Source organism: Phasianus colchicus, chromosome Z (assembly GCF_987193195.1).
Source record: "Phasianus colchicus chromosome Z, bPhaCol1.hap1.1, whole genome shotgun sequence".
NCBI lineage: Eukaryota > Metazoa > Chordata > Aves > Galliformes > Phasianidae > Phasianus > Phasianus colchicus.
The window spans coordinates 57,745,015-57,767,368 of NC_143476.1; the positions used below are offsets into that span (position 1 = coordinate 57,745,015).

Consider the following 22,354-nt stretch of genomic DNA (forward strand, 5'->3'; position numbering starts at 1 on the left):
CCAGAAAGTATGTATAAACAAACAGAGACAAATGTAACTCTCCATGAGGCTTACACTTTAGAGGCAACAGAGGAAACCTGAATTCTGAGTCTAACAGACCAGTACAACAATACACCAGAGACATGAATAGTTTCTTACTATAATAATAAGCAAATACTGAGAACCATGTAAAAAGTCTATGCAGATAAGCAATGGATGCATTTCAAACAATGTCTTTCCTAGCATGTAAAATTTGATACACCTGACAAAATAAAAACCATTAGGTGTGCTAAGCCTCTGCTAAATTCATCATAACAAAAGGAAAGGAAGAAAGAACAAAACGTCAGTAGTCTCTGCCAATAAAACATTTACTTAACTTCATCCAACACTGAAATGTGCTCAGCAATTCCATGTGCCTTTGTGGCTGCTAATCTCACATTTATTTTCTTTTAAAGACACTGTGCACACTGCTGTGCAAAGCCCCAGAGCAAACCTGGATGAAAATTTGGCTGGGAATAACAAGAAACAGCAGGCTAAGACTCTAAAACAATTGAGAGGGAAAAAAAAAAAAGGCATCAGCACCAAAAAGAACCAATGAGAAACAATCATTTTAATCAGCTCCTGAGGCTACAGACATTTTAAACCCAGGGACTTCTGTGGTTAGGTTAAATCCTGCTTTGCAGTCTGTAGAGGATGTGGTTTGAACTGTGGCAGCTTGAGGAAAAAATGTCAAAAATATATGTATAATGGTTCCTAGATAATTTGCCAGCACTTACCATAGCAACTAACCATTTGTGGTGATTTAACACGTGGAAAAATCTAAGAATGAGTGGAACTGGGGCAGAGTCATGTCCTTTCAGTGCTTTAACTCTATTTTTGTCTTTAAGATCAGTTCAGACTAAAATACTGTCTTCTAGTAGTTTTTATCCTGAAGCAGAAATAGTATGAAAATTTAAACTTCCCTATATACTGGTGATACTCTTAGCAATCCTTAGCAGAACAGGAATTAAATAATTTTTAATCTGTAAGCCGCAGCTAATGAAGCTCTCCATATCGTTTATGTCACATTGCTCAGATTCCCAGTGTCTAAAGCACAGGTGCTTTTGCTTCTTTGTTAACAATGCTGATTCCTCCCTTGTTCCCAAACTGCAGATCCTTTTGAGTGCAGTGGTTTGCAGAAATTATTTACATTGTAAGAACATATTCACAAAACATTCCATAGGGATTCATAACCAACTATTGTAAACTCAGCACAGAGTCTCATCATCACAGCAAGATCCTACGCATAATTCAACTTTAAGCAAGTCAGCCACAAGACTTGAGTCCTTTTTTTTTTTTTTTAAGCAAGTGATTTCTTCATCATTTCACTGCAGTTTACTCAAAACTAAACTTCATCCTGGGCTCAGACTGATCATGAGAAACTTCAGCCTAAAATTGATTCCTTGAGTTTAGAAGGGGTGTAAAACTTATCTTCAATTGCATGGTTTCTGCAACCTCTGCCCTGAGCTTACCAGCATAATGCATCACAGATGTAGCACTAGTTACACAGATCTCTCTGAAAGTAATGCCTCCTATTTATTTCCATGGAAACTACAACAGATACAATGAGCACAATAACACTTTTTGATAGAGAAAGATCTCAGCTACAAAACTCCGTTTTTCAACATTTTCTCCAGAAATGAAAAAGAGACTGCATGCTGCACTCATAAAGATTTGAACCAGTGAAAGTGACCCACTGCCACTGTTGCCACTGCTGAAAGGCACCACCCACTACCTCACTGCACTCACATCCACTGTTTGGCCTCCAGAAATGTTCAGCAAGTATTCATGAATGTCAGTGGGTGCCAATTTTTCTGCATGCAGGGATTCGATTCCACACCTTTGCTTCAGACACACTTCCATGTCAGACACCACTTTGTCAGACTGCCCCTCGGCTGCTATCTGTCACAAGGCAATAAAACGTAATGGAATACTGGTGAGAGGGTTCCATCTCTACTGCCATATCACCAACATCTGTCTCTGATGTTGTGGACCAACACAATTAAAACAGGAGGTGTTACTTTTGGAACAGCCTTCATTTTAGCTTTGGCTAAAAATGACACTAGGGAGAGAGAGAAAAGTACCTCAAAGTTTTTTATAAGGCTGGATGACTTGAGTGATAACACTTTCCAAGTCATCATTTGACTTCTCATTTTTAAGTTCTACACATTGTAGATTTTTTCCCCAGATTTGCATTCTCTCAGTATATTGTGCTGCCTGCCTTTATCAAAAGTACATCACAACATGTAAGTGTTACATTTGCAGAATTTTCTAAGAGGTAATAGCTGCACAGTTAGGTAGTTATTTCGCCTTTAGCAGAAGTGGAAACACAAGCCAGCAATTCCTAATACCTATCCAGAGAATGATGGTGGATCCATGTGAACAATCAGTTATTTGGACAGGCAGATTAGGAAGGTATTCCCCCTTCTCTTAAAGAAACTACTGCCATTTTCCCCCCCATAACAGAGAGAACAAAACCAGGAAGTGCCTTGATTTCTGAGGCTATTACAGTTCAGACCATTAGCTTAAATTTTTAACAACGTCCACCTGCATGTGTGGGAGAGACTGTGAGTTCTTCTTTCAGAGTCAAAACCAATATGGTGACTGCCAAAATGAAAACACTGTCCTGAAGCAGGATGGCAGCGCACTGTCAATCCTGAATGAATATCAGTTTGAGTACAGTCATTCACAGAGCCATTTCTCTTCCATAGGGCTTACAAGGGAAAAAAACAGTGATTGATAAGTAGTTGACAAAAGACACAAAATGAGACAAACAAATATCACCTTGCTGAGGGAATTAGGTTGACAGCTCCATGAAGAACATAGCTGAGCTCGGCATGGTTCTCTGCAACAAGTGCCACCAAGCCCTCAGAGCAAGCTGTTCTCAAGGCAACATTCTCACTGCAGCACTTCTCCCAGAGTAAGTTCAGAGCAGGAGTCTAAAATTAATAGTACGAGACAAGCAATAAGAAGGCTGACATTGATTTTTCTTCTTTCATTTCAAATACACTTGTAAGTAAAAACCTGCTTAACAGCTTCTCCTCAAGTCTTAGAGAGTACAAAGAGGAAGCTGGAATATAGATTCTTCATCTAGGAAAGGACTACTTCAGGATAGCTCTCATGTTTCTTGTCCCCAGACACGCTGCCTTCAGTACAGAAGAGTAAGACACAATGGGATTTTCTGCTGTGCCTGTGAGATCAGGCTCACATCAATTCTAGTTTCCTTAGAAATATTAATATATAATTACAGACATTAGGAACTGCTATGTCAAACTGCGTCTATAGTACAGTGTAGTGCAGACAGCTGTTTATATGCCTGCCTCTTCTTACAGAGAAGGAAGTCATCTTCATTCTTCAAATGAAGCCTTCCGTTCTCTCCATTTGCTGTTAAAGACAAAGATCTGTCCATCAAACCCACTGTTTATTTTGATACATTTGCATTTCTAAGTACGTTTGCTGACTCTCTCCAAATGGAGAAAGGAAAACATTTTAAAACAGCTGTATACTGCAAAATTCTCCTATGAAAAGAAGAAAGAAAAAAAAAGGGCATATGTAATGTTAACAGGAGCCACCTTCTGCTTCCTAGTGTTTTAGAAAGTGTTGCTAAGATTAAGTTCAGTACTTCCACGGGGTAGCAGAGGTGAGAAATCAGGTTTTAGCTCAAGATAGAATCCCACTTAGAAATATGACCGTCCTCAGTGATTTGGAAAAGTTTATTAGAGAAACTACACACCTCAAACATTTCCTCACATCAAAACTGAGCTTCTTTCAGGTTTGATTTTGGGTTTCTTAGTTTGGGGTTTGGGACTTCAGACAAAGGAAAAATCCACACTCTTTTTTCCTGCTCACTTCAGTACAAATTAGCACTGGAGAGGAAAAATGGAGGAAATCCTAAGACCTCTCCAACACGGCTGTGACACCTGCAAACATCAGCACTGCATATGGCTCTTTGTTAATTTTAATTGAGCTTGACTCAATTAAAAGTATGATTTAACACCATGCTCTCTAACATAAATGTGAGCTCTTCCATAGTTAATACATAAGAAAACATCAATACATCTATGTGAAAGTGTATACTTTCTGAAATGCCCAAATGGCTGTAATTTATTTATTTTTAACAAAAAGGCAGTATCTTGCCACACAGCATGTCACTTCTGGTAATATAAATAATTCAAAACTCTCTTTGGTTGAGCAGAGTGAGATATTGCTATTATGCAGAGTTAAGGTTTCTACCTTCTGACCCTGAAGGCTGAGTTATCACCTGTACACGCAGACACATGGTGTCAACATGCTTAACTTCTAGGATTTATTAACGTCACATATAGGAAGTAAGAATCCACAGAAAAATGTAGGCATCCATAGATGGGAAAGAAGATAGAAGTCAAAGAATGGCACAGACCTGGTGAGAGGCCTGCATGATCTTCTCTGAAGAAGCATTTTCTTTCAGTACTGCAGCAATCAGATGGCCCACTGCCTAAATGAGAAATAAAAAACACATGCAGATCAAATGTTATTTTTTTCTTCTCCACTACAAAAAAACAGAAATAAGTGCATCTTTTTACAGAGCTACCTGTAAGATTAGGATTATTCATATACTCAGGAATTGCAGACATTTTAATGTATCAACAGTAATAGACCTACAGCTCCATCACTGTACAGACCTCAGCACACTTTACAGCACTAGCCATTATTATATTCTTTATTTTCTTTATATTCTTTACTACAAAAGTTAGTGAAAGCAAGCCTTGAACTTACTTAGTGAAAGCAAGTAGACTTGAACACAGATAAGAAACACGCAAATTTTTGAAGCACTGCTTTAGGAAAACACTGATTATAAACATGGTCTCACAACCTTAGCATACCTGACAGCACACCTACACTCAGAAATGCTTAATTTACTTTAAATTAGGAAACAACAACAACAACAACAAAAAAAAACAAGAAAACCCACAAACCATACGATTAACATTTCCCTTATGTGTATAAAAATACAGGAAAATACTTTAAATGTTTCCAGGTTTCTTCTCTTTTTAGAATTTATTTGCAACTCCTTCAAAGGCTGGCCACTAGTCTAATATGATGAACTCTGAGATAGCAGGTCACATTTCTAGAAACAGTGTCACTATAAACCTATATACCTTCCTAGACTACAAGAGTGCACTTCTCAAAGGTTTCAATATGTACTCTGCCATACTTCACACACATACACAAAACAGAACAAAAAAGCTTATCTGAGAACCTCAGTACTATGGAAATAGAATAAGAAAACTGAACTAAGTCAGGTCTTTGCTTCTGTGCAGTATTTCATTGAAAGAGCAGCAACATATAATCTGCCCACTCAGACCAGAGCTTTACCACAGCTTTTTAGAGACAAGTGAGCCTTCTATTATTTTTCTTTTTCCCACTGTAAGTGAAGATCAGGTTTGAGTCCATCTAAAGAACCTGAAGATGTACAAGTCCATAGGACCTGACCAGATCCATCTATGGTTTCTGAGTGAACTGGCTAATGAAAGCATCACTATAGGCTTAGGGATGAGTGGCTGGGTGACTGTGAAGAGGAAAGGGATCTGGGGGTGTTGGTTGATGCTTGGCTGAACATGAGCCGACGTGTGCCCAGGTGTCCAAGAGGGCCAACGCCATCCTGGCCTGCATTCGAAATAGTGTGGCCAGCAGGAGCAGGGAGGTGATCATCCCCCTGTACTCAGCACTGGTGAGGCCACACCTCGAGTACTGTGTTCAGTTTTGGGTCCCTCACTACAAGAAAGACATTGAGGCCTTAGAACATGTCTAGAGAAGGGCAACGAAACTGGTGAGGGGTCTGGAGCACAAGTCTTATGAGGAGCGGCTGAGGGAGCTGGGATTGTTTAGTTTGGAGAAGAAGAGGCTCAGGGGAGACCTCATTGCACTCTACAACTTCCTGAAGGGAGGTTGTGATGAGGACGGGTTTGGCCTCTTCTCCCAGGCAACAAACAGGACCCGAGGAAATGGCTACAAGTTGTCCCAGAGGAGGTTTAGATTAGACATAAGGAATAGCTTTTTCTCTCAGAGAGTGGTCAGGCACTGGAATGGCCTGCCCAGGGAGGTGGTGGAATTGCCGTCCCTGGCAGTGTTCAAGAAGCATCTGGACAAAGTGCTACAAGATATGGTTTAGTAGCTTGTGGTAACAATGGTGATGGGAGGAGGGTTGGACTAGATGATCTTGTAGGTCCTTTCCAACCTTGTCATTCTACAAAGTTGCCAAGCTGCTATTCATCACTGAAAGGTCATAGCAGTCTGGTGGAGTTCCCACTGACTGGAAAAGGGGAAACATAACTCCCATTTTCAGGAAAGAAAAAAAAAGAATATCCATGGAACTACAGGCCAGTCAGTCTCACCTCTGTACCTGAGAAGATCATGAAGCAGACCTCCTGAAGGCTATACTAAGGCACATGGAAAATAAAGATGAGGTGATTGGTGGTAACCAACATAACTTCATCAGGGGCAGGTCGTACCTGACAAACTTGGTGGCCATTTATGATGGAATTACAGCGTCAGTGGATAAAGGAAAAGCAACTGACATCATCTATCTGGACTTATGCAAAGCATTTAACACTGTCCTGCATGACATCCTGGTCACCAAATTGGAAAAAAGTGGATTTGATGGATGGACCACTCTCTGGATAAAGAATTGGCTGGATGGTCACACTCAGAGAGTCGTGGTCAACAGCTCAGTGTCCAAGTGGAAACCGGTGATGAGTGGCTTTCATCAGTGATCAGTGCTGGGACCAGTGCTATTTAACATCTCTGTAGGCAGTGTGTACAGTAGGACTGAGTGCACCCTCAGCAAGTTTGAAGATGAAACCAAGCTGAGTGGTGCAGCTATTGTGGTGCAGGTAGGGAACAGATGCAATACAGAGGGACATAGATAGGCTTGAGAGGTAGGCCCATGCCAACATCGTGAGATGCTACATGGCCAAGTGCAAGGTACTGCACCTGAGTCAGGGCAATCCCAAGTGAAATACAGGCTTGGTGGAGAATGGCTTGAGAACAACCCTGAAGAGAAGGATTTGAAAGTGTCAGTTGATGAAAGCCTTGACACGAGCCAACACGAGCCATATGGCCAACTATATTCTGGGTTGCTTCAAGAGAAGCATGGCTAGCAGATGAAGAGAGGTGATTCTGCTCCACTATTTTAGTCTCCTGAGATCATACCTGGATTATTGCATCCAGTCCTGGAGGCCCCAACACAAACAGGACGTGGATTTGTTGGATTGAATCCAGAGGAGAGCCATGAAGATGATCATGGAACACCTCCCTACTAGGGCAAGCTGAGAGCTGGGGTTTAGATGACAGGAAGAAATTATTTACTGTGAGAGTAGTGAGTCACTGGAGCAGGTTGCCCCCAGTGAGGGTGTGGACACCCCCTCCCTGGAAACATTCAAGACCAGGCTGGATGGGACTTTGAACAACCTGATCATGTGGGAGGTGTCCCTGCCTAGACCAGGGAGGAGTTGGAACTAGATGATCTTAAAGGTCCCTTCCAACCCAAACCATTCTATGGTCAGAAACTTTAGAAATAAACAACTGTGTCCTTAAAATTCAAGTTTCATTATACTGGAAAAAAGGCTTATCAACAGATAGGAGCTTCTGTGAGCTATATAGTAAAGTCAAAACACAGATTAACCCACCACATTCAAAGATTCATCAGTAAAACCTTTTCTTCTAAAAAGCCCTGCTCAAGTCCCTCACTTTGCTGATCCTTGTCTGTACAGATAACACGATCTGCAGAGCAGATGTTTGATGACAGCTAGAATACCTGGACAGCTGATGTCAGTGTGCTTTTGAGGGGTCACAGAATAGAAGTGGAAGCCAGAACCTCTGGAAACAGAGGTTTTTACTTTCTTCCTTGCTTCTTGTTGATACTATGATAATCTTCTTCTTGAAGATACTATGATAATCGTTTTATCTACATGAGAAAGTTAGAGGCAGATGTTTATTCATATGATATGAAAACAAAGGCATTTTGTCTGCTGATCATACTGAATCTCTACAGAGCTACTAAGGTCAGACAAGACGGCAGTAGTTCAGCTGTCATCACACAGGAGGAAAAAAATATATCAATCCTAAAGACAGCTGCACAAAGTATTGTCAAGAACTTCCACCTCACACATGACATCTGGTAACTCTTTGCTTCTCTCCAACTGACAGGGCTACTAAAAAGCATTTGGCCCTACTTAAACTTTCCAGGACTGGAAGCTTTCTAATTTTCATGCAGAGACTTTACAGTGATGAGTGACTATGTACTATGTTCAGGCTACACAGACACAGCAATTAGCTTTTGTTTGCATCTTAAGTACAACAACTTAGGTTTTCTGGTTTGAAGCTAAAGGTCTTTCTTAAAACCTCTTTGGAGCCAGGCAGCAGAGCACCGAAGAAAAGTCTTCACAGATTATTCCATTTGTTTAACTTTTTTTAAAAAAATTACCTGTGATTGAATAACTGTGTTAGGGAATTCAAACCGCTTCTTGATGTCATCCGACATTTTGGCTCTGTCATAGGACACTAACTCATATCCTGCAAGACAGATTTAAAAAAATTATGCTTGGGACTGGGCAATACAGTTTGATACTTGCTAGAAAACATGCTTAACAGTACGATGCTTAAACATGCTTAAACAGCAGCTATGAACATTACAGCATTTTCTTTCATTTCCTAAATGTACCAAATTAGTTGTATAAGCTTAAACCTGAAAACATCTAAAATCCTGAATACCTTTTGCTCTCATGGGAAGAGTGAATGATCATTATTTCTTAAAGACAGAGCAAATACAATTCTATATGGCACAGCATACGGAAACTCTGAAAGTATATACTTAAGAATGCTTTTTAGGGTAAATCTCATTGACTTCATAATGGACAACTCAGGAGTGTTCAATTTCAAACATGATTTAAAAGGCAAATATCTCCCCACATCCAAGTACCTCATGCAAAAACAGAAATAAAACAAAAATCCAACTGTAAGACTGTAAATCAGAATTGCAGTTAGAGATTGGAACAGTTGACAAAAAAAAAAAAGGCAAATTTCTCTAGAATTTGAATATGTATGCATTTCCCAGCACACAGGAACCAAAACTCAAGGAATCAGAACTCAGTTTACGTTGCTGCACTCCACTGTTGCAACAAAATTGTTTGTTGTAGTTGTTATAAACACATCTTCAGTCATTTCAGGTCTTCCTTAAAAATATATATATATATCAATACTACAATCTAGCATTTGCTGAAGAGCTAACTCTAATCACTTGCAGAAAGAACCAAGACAAAATATGCATACAGCGTACTCCAGTTTCAACATATGCTATTGGTGCAGGGCATTCAGAACATTGGCACCAATTTTCCAAACGATAGGATCAAACTCTGGAGATATGCAAATGCACTATGTACCACAGCAAATTCCATTCACAGAAGGAAGACTCTAAAATAATGTTTATCACTGCCATGAACATAAAGTTTCAATAGCAACTGAAGAGACAACAGCCAGAATCTTGCTGCAGACACTTCCAAATACGATTTATAAAACAGAATCTCACCACTACCAAATATGAGAGTTAATTAAACAAAAACAAAAAAATGACCAAGGAAAATTAACACTACCATCACTGCTGCCACAGAGCCTTTTTTCTCAACCTTCTGCCTTGCTTTTTGGCCTGAAGATGTAAATCACAGAATCACAAAATCACAGAATCGTAGGGGTTGGAAGGGACCTCCAGAGATCATCGAGTCCAACCCCCCTGCCAAAGCAGGCTCCCTACACCAGGTCGCACAGGTAGGCATCCAGGCGGGTCTTGAATATCTCCAGAGAAGGAGACTCCACAACCTCCAAATCTAATGAGAGTAAGACAAGGTGCAGTGAAAATAAATAAAACAAAAAGATGAAGTTTCTTCCCTTCCTACGTTTAAGTATTTTAATTTGGAGAGTACTTGCTATTTGTTAAATGAAATTCTAAACAACTGCTTCCTCCCACTTAGGAGAGATGGCTGCTGTCCTTTGCATTGGGATGTTTATCATGTCAAAAAGTGGGCCCATTAGAACCTCATAAAGTTCAATGCCAATGTGCCAAGTGCAAGATTTTGCCCTTGGATCAGGATAATCCCAGATATGTGTAGCTGACAATCAGCATGCCAAGCCACTTCTATAAGTAAGAATAAACATCAGTATTTCTTGCAACACCTTTCTCTCCTTCCCATGAATGGCATAACTGCCAAGGAATCATCCCACGAAATGCAAAAGCAACAACAAAGAAGTGTTTCCTATTTTTATCAGCCTTCTACCACAAAAAAAAGGAAGGCCAGACTCATGGTAGTTAGCAAGCCTCTGGCCTACCAGCAACAAGCTTGAAAAGTACTTAAAGCTTTACCCTACAACATTTGGGACAGTATTGCTTCAACCCCCACCACCCTCCACTCCTCTCAAAAATATCCACACCTAGCATAATCTCCCTTAATAGCAATAACTCCAACACTGTTGTTTGTTCCACGTTATAGCTGACAGATTGTTAGCATTGCACACAAAACAATCTTTCAAAGGAAGGAACGTCATCCTGAATCAAATCCATTCATTTGCAAAAGAGGTTCAATGTGATCAATGTCTCATTTCCCCATTTGCAGAAAAACAAATAAAAAACGCTATAAAATCTTGCAGATTCTCACATCAACCAATTCCTAATGTGTTGCTAGAACCACGCCAAAATAGCTCACGCCACCAGGGATAAACTGGCCACTACAAATCCTGAAGCCTTTCAGGCCAGAAGCCAGCCACACTAAGCGTTAACAAGTTACATTGTTCTTGTCCTGATAAGGACTCTTTGTTTCCTTGGCCCAAGGTTAGCCACCCACCAGGTCAGGTTTCCCAGGGCTCCATCCAACCTGGTCTTGAACACCTCCCCAAGAATGGGGCACTACAGCTTCTCTGGGCAGTTTGTGTCAGGGCCTCACCACCCCAAGAATGGGGCACTACAGCTTCTCTGGGCAGTTTGTGCCAGGGCCTCACCACCCTCTAAGTAAAGAATTTCCTCCCAGCATCTAACCTAATTTTTCCCTTTGTCAGTTTAAAACCATTCCCCATTGTAGTATCACTATTAAACCATGCAAAAAGTCACTCTTGCTTATAAGCTCCCTTCAAGTACTGAAAGGATGCAAAGAGGTCTCACCAGACCCTTCTGTTCTTCAGGCTCAACAAGCTTGGCTTCTTCAGCCTGACTTTGTAGGGGATGTGCTTGAGCCTTCTGATCAGCTTTGAGGCCCTCCTCTGGACATGCTTCAAGAGTTTCAATGTCTTTGTTGTGTTGGGGGACCCAGACCTGGACATATTACTCCAGAAAGGACCTCAGAAGGGAAAACTGCTTCTCTCTCCCTTCTGGCAACCCCTCTTTTAATTCAGCCCACTATACTGTTGGCTTTTAGGGCTGCAAGAGCACACTGCTGGCTCACGTCCAGCTTTTTGTCCATCACAGCTCCCAAGTCCTTCTCGGCAGGGCTGCTGCTCCCTATGAGTTCTCCCAGCCTGTATACATATCTGGGATTATCCTGATCCAAGGGCAAAATCTTGTGCTTGGCACTGTTGAACTTTATGACGTTCTCACAGGCCCACTTTTTGACATGGTAAACATCCCAATGTTTACCAAAGGACAAGCAATGCTTACACACTGGAACCAGAGAAGGGTTCTCTTGGCTTTACACGTTCAGATTTGGTCCATGCTAAAAGTCACTATTACAAGTTAAGCTAAATAACAGAACACAGAGAACTGCCATTCTGACCACATTTCTTATATTTGCTGTGGTTTGCTTATTAGGAAGGACTCCCACTTCAAACCAGTGATCCTCTCAAACCAAAGCAGAGTGAACACAGGCACCCACCAGCAAGGACTCACACTGCTTATATTAATGGAGAACTGGCAGAAACACGGTTGTGCTGGTCCTGTCAGCTACAGCAACACACACATGGACACCTGGCAAAGGGAGAGACAAAGATGGGTTACAGGTGACAAATCTCTCTCCAAACATAGTATAGCAACATGCCAATGACCGGGCACCGCAGGATGTGAGCGGGTTGCTCGACTCCTCTGGCACCCGTTACAACCCGAGTCTCGGCAGCTCACAGGGACACACACGCCAACCAGGCACAGGAATAAGCAGCACTCCTGATACAGACCCCAAAACCCACTAACAGCCCAAAGACACGACAGCTGCGCACAGCCAGTACTTCAGCGCTTCTAAGCGTGAGAAGACTTCAGAAAAGAAAAACGCTGAGTAATGACAGCGTCAGTGACCGCTCGCTCCTCGGCGCCGTCAGCCCCGCAGACACGGAGCTCGGCGGCCCCGCACACCGCCCCAGAGGAAGGGCGGTTCCCCAGCCAAAGCCGGGGCCGGTGCTCTGCGCCGGGCGGCTCCAGGCCACTATGGAGCCCGTCTCTCGACTGCAAGCTCCGCACCCGCACTCTTGAACAGGGCTGTGACACCGGCCGCCCGCCTCGCTGCCCTCACCTGGCCCAGCGCCCGGGTCGGCTCTCGGAGGCGATGCCGGCGAGGGCCCCGAGCGGCCCCGGCAGCGAAAGGCGCCTGCGTGACTACGGGCGCCTGCGCCTCGGCTCGGAGGGCGGGCTCTTCTGCGCTGCCGCCTGGCCTGCCGCTCCGCCTGGGCGGCCCGGGGAGCGGAAGGGCGGGGAGTGGGTGGTGGGTGCGCGTCTGGGTCTTGCGGGAGCAGATGGCTGTGAGTGTGAAGTTCGTTGTGGAGGGGCTTCATGGAGAACATTAGAAAGACCACAGCCCAACTAGACCTGAACTTGGCCACTAAGATGAAAGACAGCAATAAGTATTTTTATAAATACATCAACAGCAAGAGGCTGGATGTAGAGGGGAACGTGGTGACCAAGGATCAGGATGAGGCTGAGGTGCTTGATGCCTTCTTTGCCTTTAATAGTAAGACTTGTTGCTCCCTGGGAACACAGCCCCCTGCACTGGTAAGTAGGGATGGCGATCAGAATAGGCCCTGCACGATCCATGATGAGATGGTTTTGGACTTGCTCCCACAGCTGGATGCTCACGAGTCCATGGGGCCGGATGGATTGCACCATAGGGTGCTGAGGGAGTTGGTGGATGTGGTTGCCAAGCCACTCTCCATCATCCTTAAACAGTCCTGGCTAACTGAAGTTGTCCCAGTGGACTGGAGACTGGCAAATGTGATGCCCATCTTCAAAAATAGCCAGAACAATGATCCAGGAGTTACAGACTGATCAGTCTCACCTCGGTGCCTGGGAAGGCTGTGGAACAGATAATCTCAGGAGCCATTATGGACCAATTAAAGATCAACCAGGGGATCAGGCTCAGTCAGCATGAGTTTACATATGATGCATCCTGTTTGACAAACCTGATTCTGTTCTGTGACAAGGTAGCACGCTTAGTAGATAAAGGTAATGCTGTCGATGTGGTCTACCTGGACTTCAGTGAAGCCTTTGACACTGTCCCCCATAACATTCTCAGGGAGAAGCTGGCTGCCTGCTCTTTGAATGGGCATATGCTCTGCTGGGTGAAACAGTGGCTGATTGGCCGTGTCCAAAGATGTGTTAAGTCCAGTTGGCAGCTGGTCGTGAGTGATTTCCACTCGGCTTGGTACTGGGGTTGCTCCTATTCAGCATCTTTATCAGTGATCTTGATGAGGGGATTGAATGTATCCTCATTAAGTTTGGAGGCAACACTAAGTTGGGAGGGAGTGTGGAGTGTTGATGTGCTGGAGGGTAGAAAGGCACTACAGAGGGACCTGGATAGACTGCATTGACTGGCCAGGTTTAACTGTATGAGTTTCATTAGGGCCAAGTGTTGGGTCCTGCATTTTGGCCACGACAACCCTAGGCAATCCCACTGGCTTGAGGAGGAGTGGTCAGAAAGCTGCCTGAAGGAAAGGGACATTGGTGTTCTGACGGACAGTCATCTGATTATGAGCCAGCAGTGTGCCCAGCTGGCCAGGAAGGCCAATGGCATCCTGGCTTGTATCAGAAATGGTGAACAGGACTAGGGAAGTAATCCTGCCCCTGTACTCGGCATTGGTGAGGCCTCACCTTGAGTACTGTGTTCAGTTTTGGGGCAGCTCAAAGCAGGAAGGACACTGAGGTGCTGGAGCAGGTCTAAGGAAGGGCAACAAAGCTTGTGAAGGGCTTGGAGAATACACCCTGTGAGGAGAGACTGAAGGAACTGGGGCCATTTAGTCTGTAGAAGAGGAGGCTGAGGGGAGACCTTATGGCTCTCTTCCAATACCTGAAAGGTGATTACAGTTGGTCTCTTCTCACTGGTGATGGGTGAAAGGACAAGGGGAAATGGTCTAAAGTTGTGCCAGGTTTAGGTTGGATACCAGAAAAAACAACTCTACAGAATGGGTTGTTAAGCACTGGAATAGGCTCCCCAGGGAGGTGGTTGAGTCACCATCCCTGAACGTGTTTAAAAACTGATGTGCTGCTAAGGAACATGATTTAGCAGTGGATTGTTAGAGTTAGGGGGTAGTATGGTTAGGTCATGGTTGGACTTGATGATCTTGAAGGTCTTTTCCAACCTGAGCAATTCTATGATTCTGTGATTCTGTGGAACAGGTAGTGATCCACTGGTGGGTGGCTGTACAGCTGGCTTTGGGCAGCACCTTGCCCTGGGCAGCAAGTGTCTGACCCTGCTTGCAGCCACATAGATCCATCTTGGCTTTAAACAGTGCCATGGAAGGAAGACAGTGCCATGCCAGCATAAAGGTGCTGCACAGCCACAATAGTATCATGCCACCACAACACTTTGCTGCGATGTATTTGGCTTATAGCACCTGGGTGAGCAGAGACTGAGTGTGATGTGGCTTCCCTGGCCTCCTCCACACCTCTCTGGGTCTGCCTGTGGTGTCAAGGGCTGGGGAACTTCAGTTGTCCCTTGGCCCAGGTGCTGGCTTATGTGGGCATTGTTAGTCCAGACTTTCATATGGGTGGTGGTGGCATGAATTTGTCTTCTGGTCGATTGGGCTCTTAAATTCAGAGTTAAATGTTGGCTTAAATCCAAAAACACGTATAGAAACATTACATCTTTAGTTGAAAAGGATAAGAGAATTTGTAATATGTTCCAGCGATGTGACAGAAGAGAACACTTCTGTTATAATGAGCTGGCAGAGGTTATCCTTTGGCTAGGAGATCTGTGCAGCACAACACAGGTCTGTACTGAACACATAGTGCAGCACAGATCTGCACCTGTTGGAGTCGACTGTTGCATGAGTCACCGACTCATCTGTGTACAATAGTGTCCTGGTCAGGATCACTGCATTCCACACCTTGATCCACATATCCATCACGTTTTTCAAAGATGTTGTAAGTTACAGCCTGTATTAATATCATTCAGGCTTCTTCAACCCAAAGTATAAGGCTTAGAGGACTTAGTCTAAGTGATGAACTCCTGTGAAGCACTGCCTTCTGCAAGGCTCCTGATTCACTTCATCGCATCTGTGTGGGGGGTTGGAGGATCATGATCCTTGAGGTCCCTTCCGACCCTGGCCATTCTGTGATTCTGTGATGTCTAGCATGCTGCGGAGCCAGACAGTGGTACAGTCCAGCAGCAGGTAGATGCTGGACATGTTGATGCATCTGGTGTGCTCCTGTATTGTTTTGTTATTCATTTTGTCTCCTTGCCTTATATAAAAACATTATTTTCCTTATTTCCATGTAGGCCTTTTGGGCACCAACTTTTCTCTTCTTTTCTTCTTCTTCTTTTTTTTTTTTTTAAACTGGCATCTTGCAGGGCTTGCCTAGGCAAGTAAAGGCTATCTCAGGAGTATATTAATCAAAAAAATTCTCTGGGCATGTTTCAGCTCTGTTTTATTCCTAAGTATCCTAGTTTCAGTTTGGATGGAATTGTTTTTTTCAGAGTGTCTAGTATGATGTTATGTTTTTGTTCTGTAAGAAAAACAATGTTGATAACACACCAATGTTTATAGTTTCTGCTAAGCACTGTTACACAGAACCAAGGCCATTCTCAGTGAAGGGCCAAGGAGTGGGAGGGAACAGAATTAGAACAGCTCAGTTAAACCATCCAAAGGAGTGTTCCTTACCATATGACATGAAGAGAAAGGAATTTGAAAGGCGTGGGAGTTCATCTCTTTCTTTCACTGCTTGGGGAGCTAGGTGGGCATTGGTCGGGAATTAGTCAGAAATTGCTTGTGCATCACTTGTCATATACATTTCTCTCAATATATAATTGTTGTAATTGCTATCCTTTTCTCTATATTAGTAAATAGTTTTATCTCAACCCATGAGTTCTAATTTTTTTTTTTCTTTTTTTTCCCCCCCATTTCTCTCCCCCATCCCACTGGGAAGTGGAGAAGTGAGTGAACAACTGTGTGGTGCTCAGCAATCTGCCATGTTAAACGACAGCAGTCATTCTGGCACCAACTGTGGGGCTTGAAGGAATTGGAGTGACTGCAGGATTGATTGTGAGTGTCATGGCACCTGCAGGGCCCGTGAAAAGTGTTAGGGTAACTGTAGGGTCTGTCAAAAAAGGCAGGGCCTGTCACAGGAGTTGGAGCAGCCACAGTGCTCTTTGTAGAGAGTGGAACAGCCACAGGACTGTATCTCTGGGCATGTTGCATCTCCCTCAGGAGGAATTTTTTTCTTTTTCTCATCACAATACATGAAACAGACACAGGATCTGTAACAGGAGCAACTTCAGGGCTCACCATGAAGGTTGGAGTGACAGTAGGGTTTGTCACAATGCTCAGAGCAACCACGGAACCTGTTGCAGGAATTGGAGTTCCTGCAGAGTCTGTCATTGGAGTTGGAGGGTCTGTTGTACTGTCATCAGGTTCAGAAGTTCTCTACCCCTTGAAGATGCTGAATAGTGTTGAACAGAGGTCGATAGGCATGGGTCAGGCCCCACCATGCTGCAGAGATTTCTATCTCTTTAGGATTACCAGGGTAACAGCAGACCTTTTCCAAATATTCCACTTGTTTTTCATGAGTCTGCAGTTGTTCAGAGGTGAAGTTACAAACCTCTATAGGGTGCCCATTGCTCTAGACGCCTGCTCATACCATCCTACACTCCCTGCCACTCAGAACTATACTTCCTTGGGGCAGATTTCTGGGTGATATTCTTAAATAATTGTTTAATCTTAAACATAACCTGAAACATGTTCACAACACATAGAAACACGCTGGTTTGAACATCCCACAAATATTCAACACACTAAAGAGCTATTGTAATCAGTGCTTGAGCTCTATAGAAAGAAGAACAAGAGAAAGGGAAGCTGAGGGACTGTTAGCAATTGTCTTCCCTTATCTCCTCCACATCCAAACTTCCCAAGTAGTATTAAGCCACAACACCAAGAAAGGAGAGCACCGATACAGTACTAAAAGTCTGCTATTGCCCAAAATGGCTTTCAATTATATGAAAATTGCTATGAGGTCTCTCAAGAGAAAAGGACCACATATCCATTTTATTTTTTTTTTTTTGTATTTTTGTGTTTTTTATTTTTTTATTTTTTATGCTGAAGGGTCTGATTCTTTTAGTTTATAGTGAGAAGCATTATGCTTTGTGAAGCATCTCACTAGAGGGGCTTCACGCTTACTCTGAGCTATCAGGGATATCATATTTGTACTCTGTACTCATTAACTGTGGTTATGAATATGCTTTTGTTTGGATTCCAACTTGCGGGTCTCCTGGAGCCTGGCTTTTTTTGAGACATATTTTAAATAGTTCCATTGAGCAGCATCCTCGGCTTCCAAAGTGTTCCTACAAAAGAAATATTTGGGAGTCATTAAGGCAGCATCAGTGCCAGAGTTATAATTGGGTTTAACTCAAAGCCACTCATACTAGCTGCAGATTACACTGCCAAATCTGTATTCACTAGTCAAACTTGAAAGAAATGTGATGCCTCTGGGATGTGTTTCCGATGTTGTTTCCTGCTAGTCTTAATGTGGCCTACCTATTAGACAGAAGAGCATGAAAGTGTATCTCAGGTTGGATTTTGCTTCCAGACAGGTCTACCACCCTCCAGTTCCTGAAATGAGATGTTAGGAAGGATGAAACAGTGGATGTGAGCACTGTGAGGCAGTGAGTGATGTGTTTCAGCAGTGGTGACCCCAACTGTGGATCACTTCTGTTGGTATAGGTTTTTACAAGTGCAGCTTGCAGGTTCTTGTTGATCACTGGTGAAAATGCAGAGCTAATGGGGGTGGTGACTACGATGAAAATCAGTGTTTTGTAGCTGAGAATTTGCTCTGTTAAATAGCATTATTGTGCTCCTTGTATCTGTTGTAGTTTCCATGGAAATACATAGGAGGCATTACCTTCGGAGTGACCTATGTATATCCAGCCCAAGACAATGCTTCGTGATTCAGTGCAGCCCAGGCAAGCCAAAAAGTTAGACACCCGTGAACTAGTCACCCACCCTGTCCTGTCATTAGGGTCTGTCTCTGCTTGCTAGGCACTGAGAGGACCTGAACAGCAGAGTTCTGCATCACTCACTATGTGCAGACCCTAAGCTTTCTTGTTATGGTCAGGACCTTCCATACCTACAGCTTTTTTTATCTGACAGGAAAAAAACGCTTAGGTTTTGCATAGACTGTCTTAAATATGAAAGAGACAGATAAAGCCCTTTTTAGTCCTAGCCCTTTTGGAAAATAATATGTACGTATTCAAAGGAACATTCAGATGTATAGTGTAACATATTTTCTGTTTGCTGTACATCCAACAGTTTAGCTATGACCAGGTGTGCTGTAATTAAAACATCAATAAACCTTGCGTCCTTGAGATCCTGAGTACTTGGGATCACCATTTCCTGGATGGAGCTGAGGGTACATAGTTGCTCGCAGTAATCAGCAGTTTCTTTGATAGAAAGAAGGCTCTACATGCAGCCAAGGAGCAGACACAGCAGGAGTCCCACAGTGTCTGGGCAGGAAGGCTGATGAGGGTGGCCAGGGTCAGACACAGCTATCCCCAGTGATTTGGTGAATCTGGATGCAGGCAGAAGTCAAGTCTGCATGTCAAAAGATCTAGCCAGGAACAGGGGAGGCTGCATGGTAAGCTCAGTGAGGCTCAGCCTGTGGTTTATGCTGGCATACAGCTCCTGAATCTCTGCTGTGGAGCTAGGGGACATGTTCAGACCCTCAGGGAGGGGGAAGGCCCTGATGCCTGCTGCATGTTGCATGAGAAAATTTTCTTTCCACTCCTTTGGTATTTCTGTCATTTGCTCTTACTTTTGAGTGACATTGCTAAGTCATTTATCTGTCTGAGCAATCTCCTATTACTTATACATTTACTGATTTATTAATCTGACTTTGGATTTGAGCACATAAGAATGAAAACTGCAAGAAGATCTTGATTGATTAGACATGACTGGCTAAGATAAAAGGAATCTGAAGAAGCTTTTAATATTGTGCAAGTTCATTTTAAATATTTCCTTTCTATATTTTGTGGTCTGTTGTTTTTGAAAAGCTCTCATTTGGTTCCATTGCTCCTGTCTGTGAAGCTGCCAATGGCTTTGGGAATGATGTGGAATTTCTGAAGAGACTGGCCACAAAGAAATGTGCTTGTTATCTTGTAAACAACATTTAAAATACTAATACTGAATTGATTTTTGAACAAAACTTGCACAGTCTATCCCAATATTAACTTAGATAAATATTTTCAATACCTTATAAAAATTGCTGATTAATAATTGCATGAAGTTTTTAGAAAGATCTTCAGCTGCTGTAAATAAATGTAGTTCTGCTGAAGTCTGTTTAACATCTGTATCTTTTCCTGTAATCTTAGAAATGCATTTGCATATTGTCAGAGATCTTGGGGCTTGAAGTGCATAATAACACAGGTGCACATAGGAATTGCCATATTAGTTGTTCCTGTTCTATGGCCAAAAGCTTGAACAAAGTAATGGATCTAATTTTACTCATAGCACCACTTCATGACATCCTGAATATGGGATCAAAGGCACAGTTATGGTTCAAAACTAATATGGGAAGTAATATCTAATGTTAAATTTTGAATCACTGTTCAGATGCTCATTGCAATATTTTTATCCCATTTCAGAGGTGGGAAGCTCAAGGAAAGAAGAGAAAAAAAATACATATAGCTTTACAACAAAACTACAGTAAAATAAAGTGGAGGTAAGATATTCAGTCTGGTTCTGGCAGCATTTTTCTTTTGTGGGGAGATTGCAGAGATGTGTATATTTTTCACTAGTATTTAATACACTCAGTTTTCTCTGAAAATCATATTAAAAAAAAAACAAAAAAATTACTCCAGTGAGCAGTTTTGTACTTGTTCTTTGAGTGTGATGGAGTAGTTATGCTTGCAGCTACATCGAGTTCTTAGTATGTTTCAGAAAATGAGAGAAATTCCTTATTCAAGATAAAACTTTGCCAGCTGCAGCAAACTATGGTACGAGACTGGGGTACAAGTGATGTCAAAATAACAAACTGCATTTTTCTTTCATGTACACAATGCATGGGAGCAAGATCTGAGCAGAATTCAAGCAGTGTATTTAAGAATGTGTTTTATATTGTTTTATGCCTCAACTGCACTTTTTATGTTTTGAAACATAAAGGTATCCACTTGCAAAAATTTTTTCTTTTTTTTCTTTTTTAATTATATCTCATTTTGGGCTACAAGAGATTAATCTTACAGGCTTCACTATCAACTTGCCTAATGTCTTAGTAGTCATCTGGTAACTTTAATTTCTTGGATAGCTCAACTCAGAGTAATATGCCTATACAATTCTGTCAATTGCAGGTGTACAGATATGTCAGAATTATTGGAAGAATGCTCTATAATTCTCTTTCAAGAATATCATAGTCTAGTCAGCTCTGCAACCAAGGGTGAAAGTGAAGCAGTACTTGAATGTCATGAATAAAAGGCTTAATTTACAAAATATGCCAATAATGGTTTTTGTTGCTGTGTGTTCAAAAAGCTCTGAAATTGGATTTGTTTTATAGGTAGTTTCCAATTTAAAGTGAAGGGCAATACTGAGAATTCCTATGCTGGGTACAAACCTCAGGGCCAAATTTTATATGGACAGAACTGTGACACAGATCTAGAGACGTAGCCTTAAGTGCTGCACAGTCACCACTCTTCTCTGCTTCTCTGCAGCCAGAGTCAGGCTGCACAGAAGAAACAACAATGGTAGGTGATGCTTCTGTTGCAAAGGGAAGTGTGGATTAGTATCAGTCTCCTCCCCATCCATTCCTCCCCATACACTCATTCTTGCTGACAGACCAAATTTTTATTTTAGCACTCTTTTTTTTCATAAACACAAAAGAATTAGACTCTTTATTTAAATGACATTAGTTATGGCTAGAATCCTATGAAAAGAGTAATTTAAAGTAGTATTCCAGTCATGGACATTGAGGTTAATACGACTACTCATCTAGAGTTACTCAATATTTATAAGACAAATGTTTAGTTTTAATGTTCTCATTGAAGTCCACTGGATTTCATCTGAACCATCAATGCAAAAATGAAAACTAAGAGCTGGTGTGAGCCTTTCTCTGCAAGTTCTGTTAGTATTCATACTTCTTTTCATATACTCAATTGTAATTGAGTATATAATAGTCTTCTCAATAAGAGAAGACTATGACATGAATAAATTCACCTGTTTAGTGAAGCATGCATTCTTACTTCCTGAGGTGCTATTGTGTTTATATCTTTTTCTTGGTTATAAATATCTTTTTCTTTTTTTTTTGCTGTCTTTCCATCTCATTATTTTTATATTCTTCAAGGACCTCTTAGGACCTTTTAGAACAATATTTCTGATGGCTATTTTTTTTCTGAGATCCCTGGAGTTAACAGTTCCTCTGGCTGCATTTGAAAACAGCACTCTGGAACCCTCAAAATTTTCGTTCATTCTTAATATTGTCACTTGTACTGAAATATGCTGCTATCTATTATAGGTTTTTAAATACTTCTTGGACCCAAACTTTCCTGGCACTACAGAGTGTCTGTGAAACTTTCTCCAATTCAAGAGAGGCCTTTAAAACAAGCAAATTCTGGAATTTTTCCCTTCTTCCTGACTCTGAAAGCAGATTATTTGTGACCCAATGACACCCCCAAAAGACTTGTGTGCCTCCCGGCATCTATTTTAATAGGTAGTGGTGCCACTTTTTACCCTCAAATACTTCTAGACAGAGGACGATGCAAAAAACAAGCAATGATCAGCGATGCTCTGGAAAAATTGTTCTCAATATTTGTATGAAGAGAGTATATATGTATCACACATATATTTGTATATGTTTGCAGTTTGAAGAAGGTGAAAATAACTGCTGTGATCAGTTTAAAATATGCAATATGGAATATACAGT

At 42.1% G+C, this 22,354-nt stretch overlaps 1 protein-coding gene and 1 long non-coding RNA gene across 4 annotated transcripts in view; one reads left to right on the forward strand and one right to left on the reverse strand.

Annotated features, from left to right (window-relative positions):
• FOCAD (focadhesin) overlaps positions 1-12,682 on the reverse strand; it is a 100,852-nt gene extending 88,170 nt beyond the window's left edge. The window contains exons 1-5 of one of the 3 annotated variants that reach the window (XM_031610002.2): positions 12,537-12,682; positions 11,924-12,001; positions 8,483-8,571; positions 4,418-4,492; positions 2,803-2,957 (exon numbers count right to left, since the gene is read on the reverse strand). In XM_031610002.2, coding sequence (XP_031465862.2) covers positions 2,803-2,957; positions 4,418-4,492; positions 8,483-8,539 — 287 coding nt within the window. In that variant the 5' untranslated portion in view covers positions 8,540-8,571; positions 11,924-12,001; positions 12,537-12,682. Of the gene's footprint in view, positions 1-2,802; positions 2,958-4,417; positions 4,493-8,482; positions 8,572-9,647; positions 9,869-11,909; positions 12,002-12,536 lie in introns of those variants that run through there. The other 2 variants (XM_031610001.2, XM_090132672.1) reach the window with 2 other exon arrangements.
• Positions 12,683-16,518: 3,836 nt separating this feature from the next.
• Positions 16,519-20,909, forward strand: LOC149913012 (uncharacterized). The gene is made up of 3 exons (XR_016462317.1): positions 16,519-16,978; positions 20,088-20,164; positions 20,790-20,909. It is a non-coding gene; the product is annotated as an uncharacterized LOC149913012 (long non-coding RNA).
• The last annotated feature ends 1,445 nt before the right edge of the window (positions 20,910-22,354 follow it).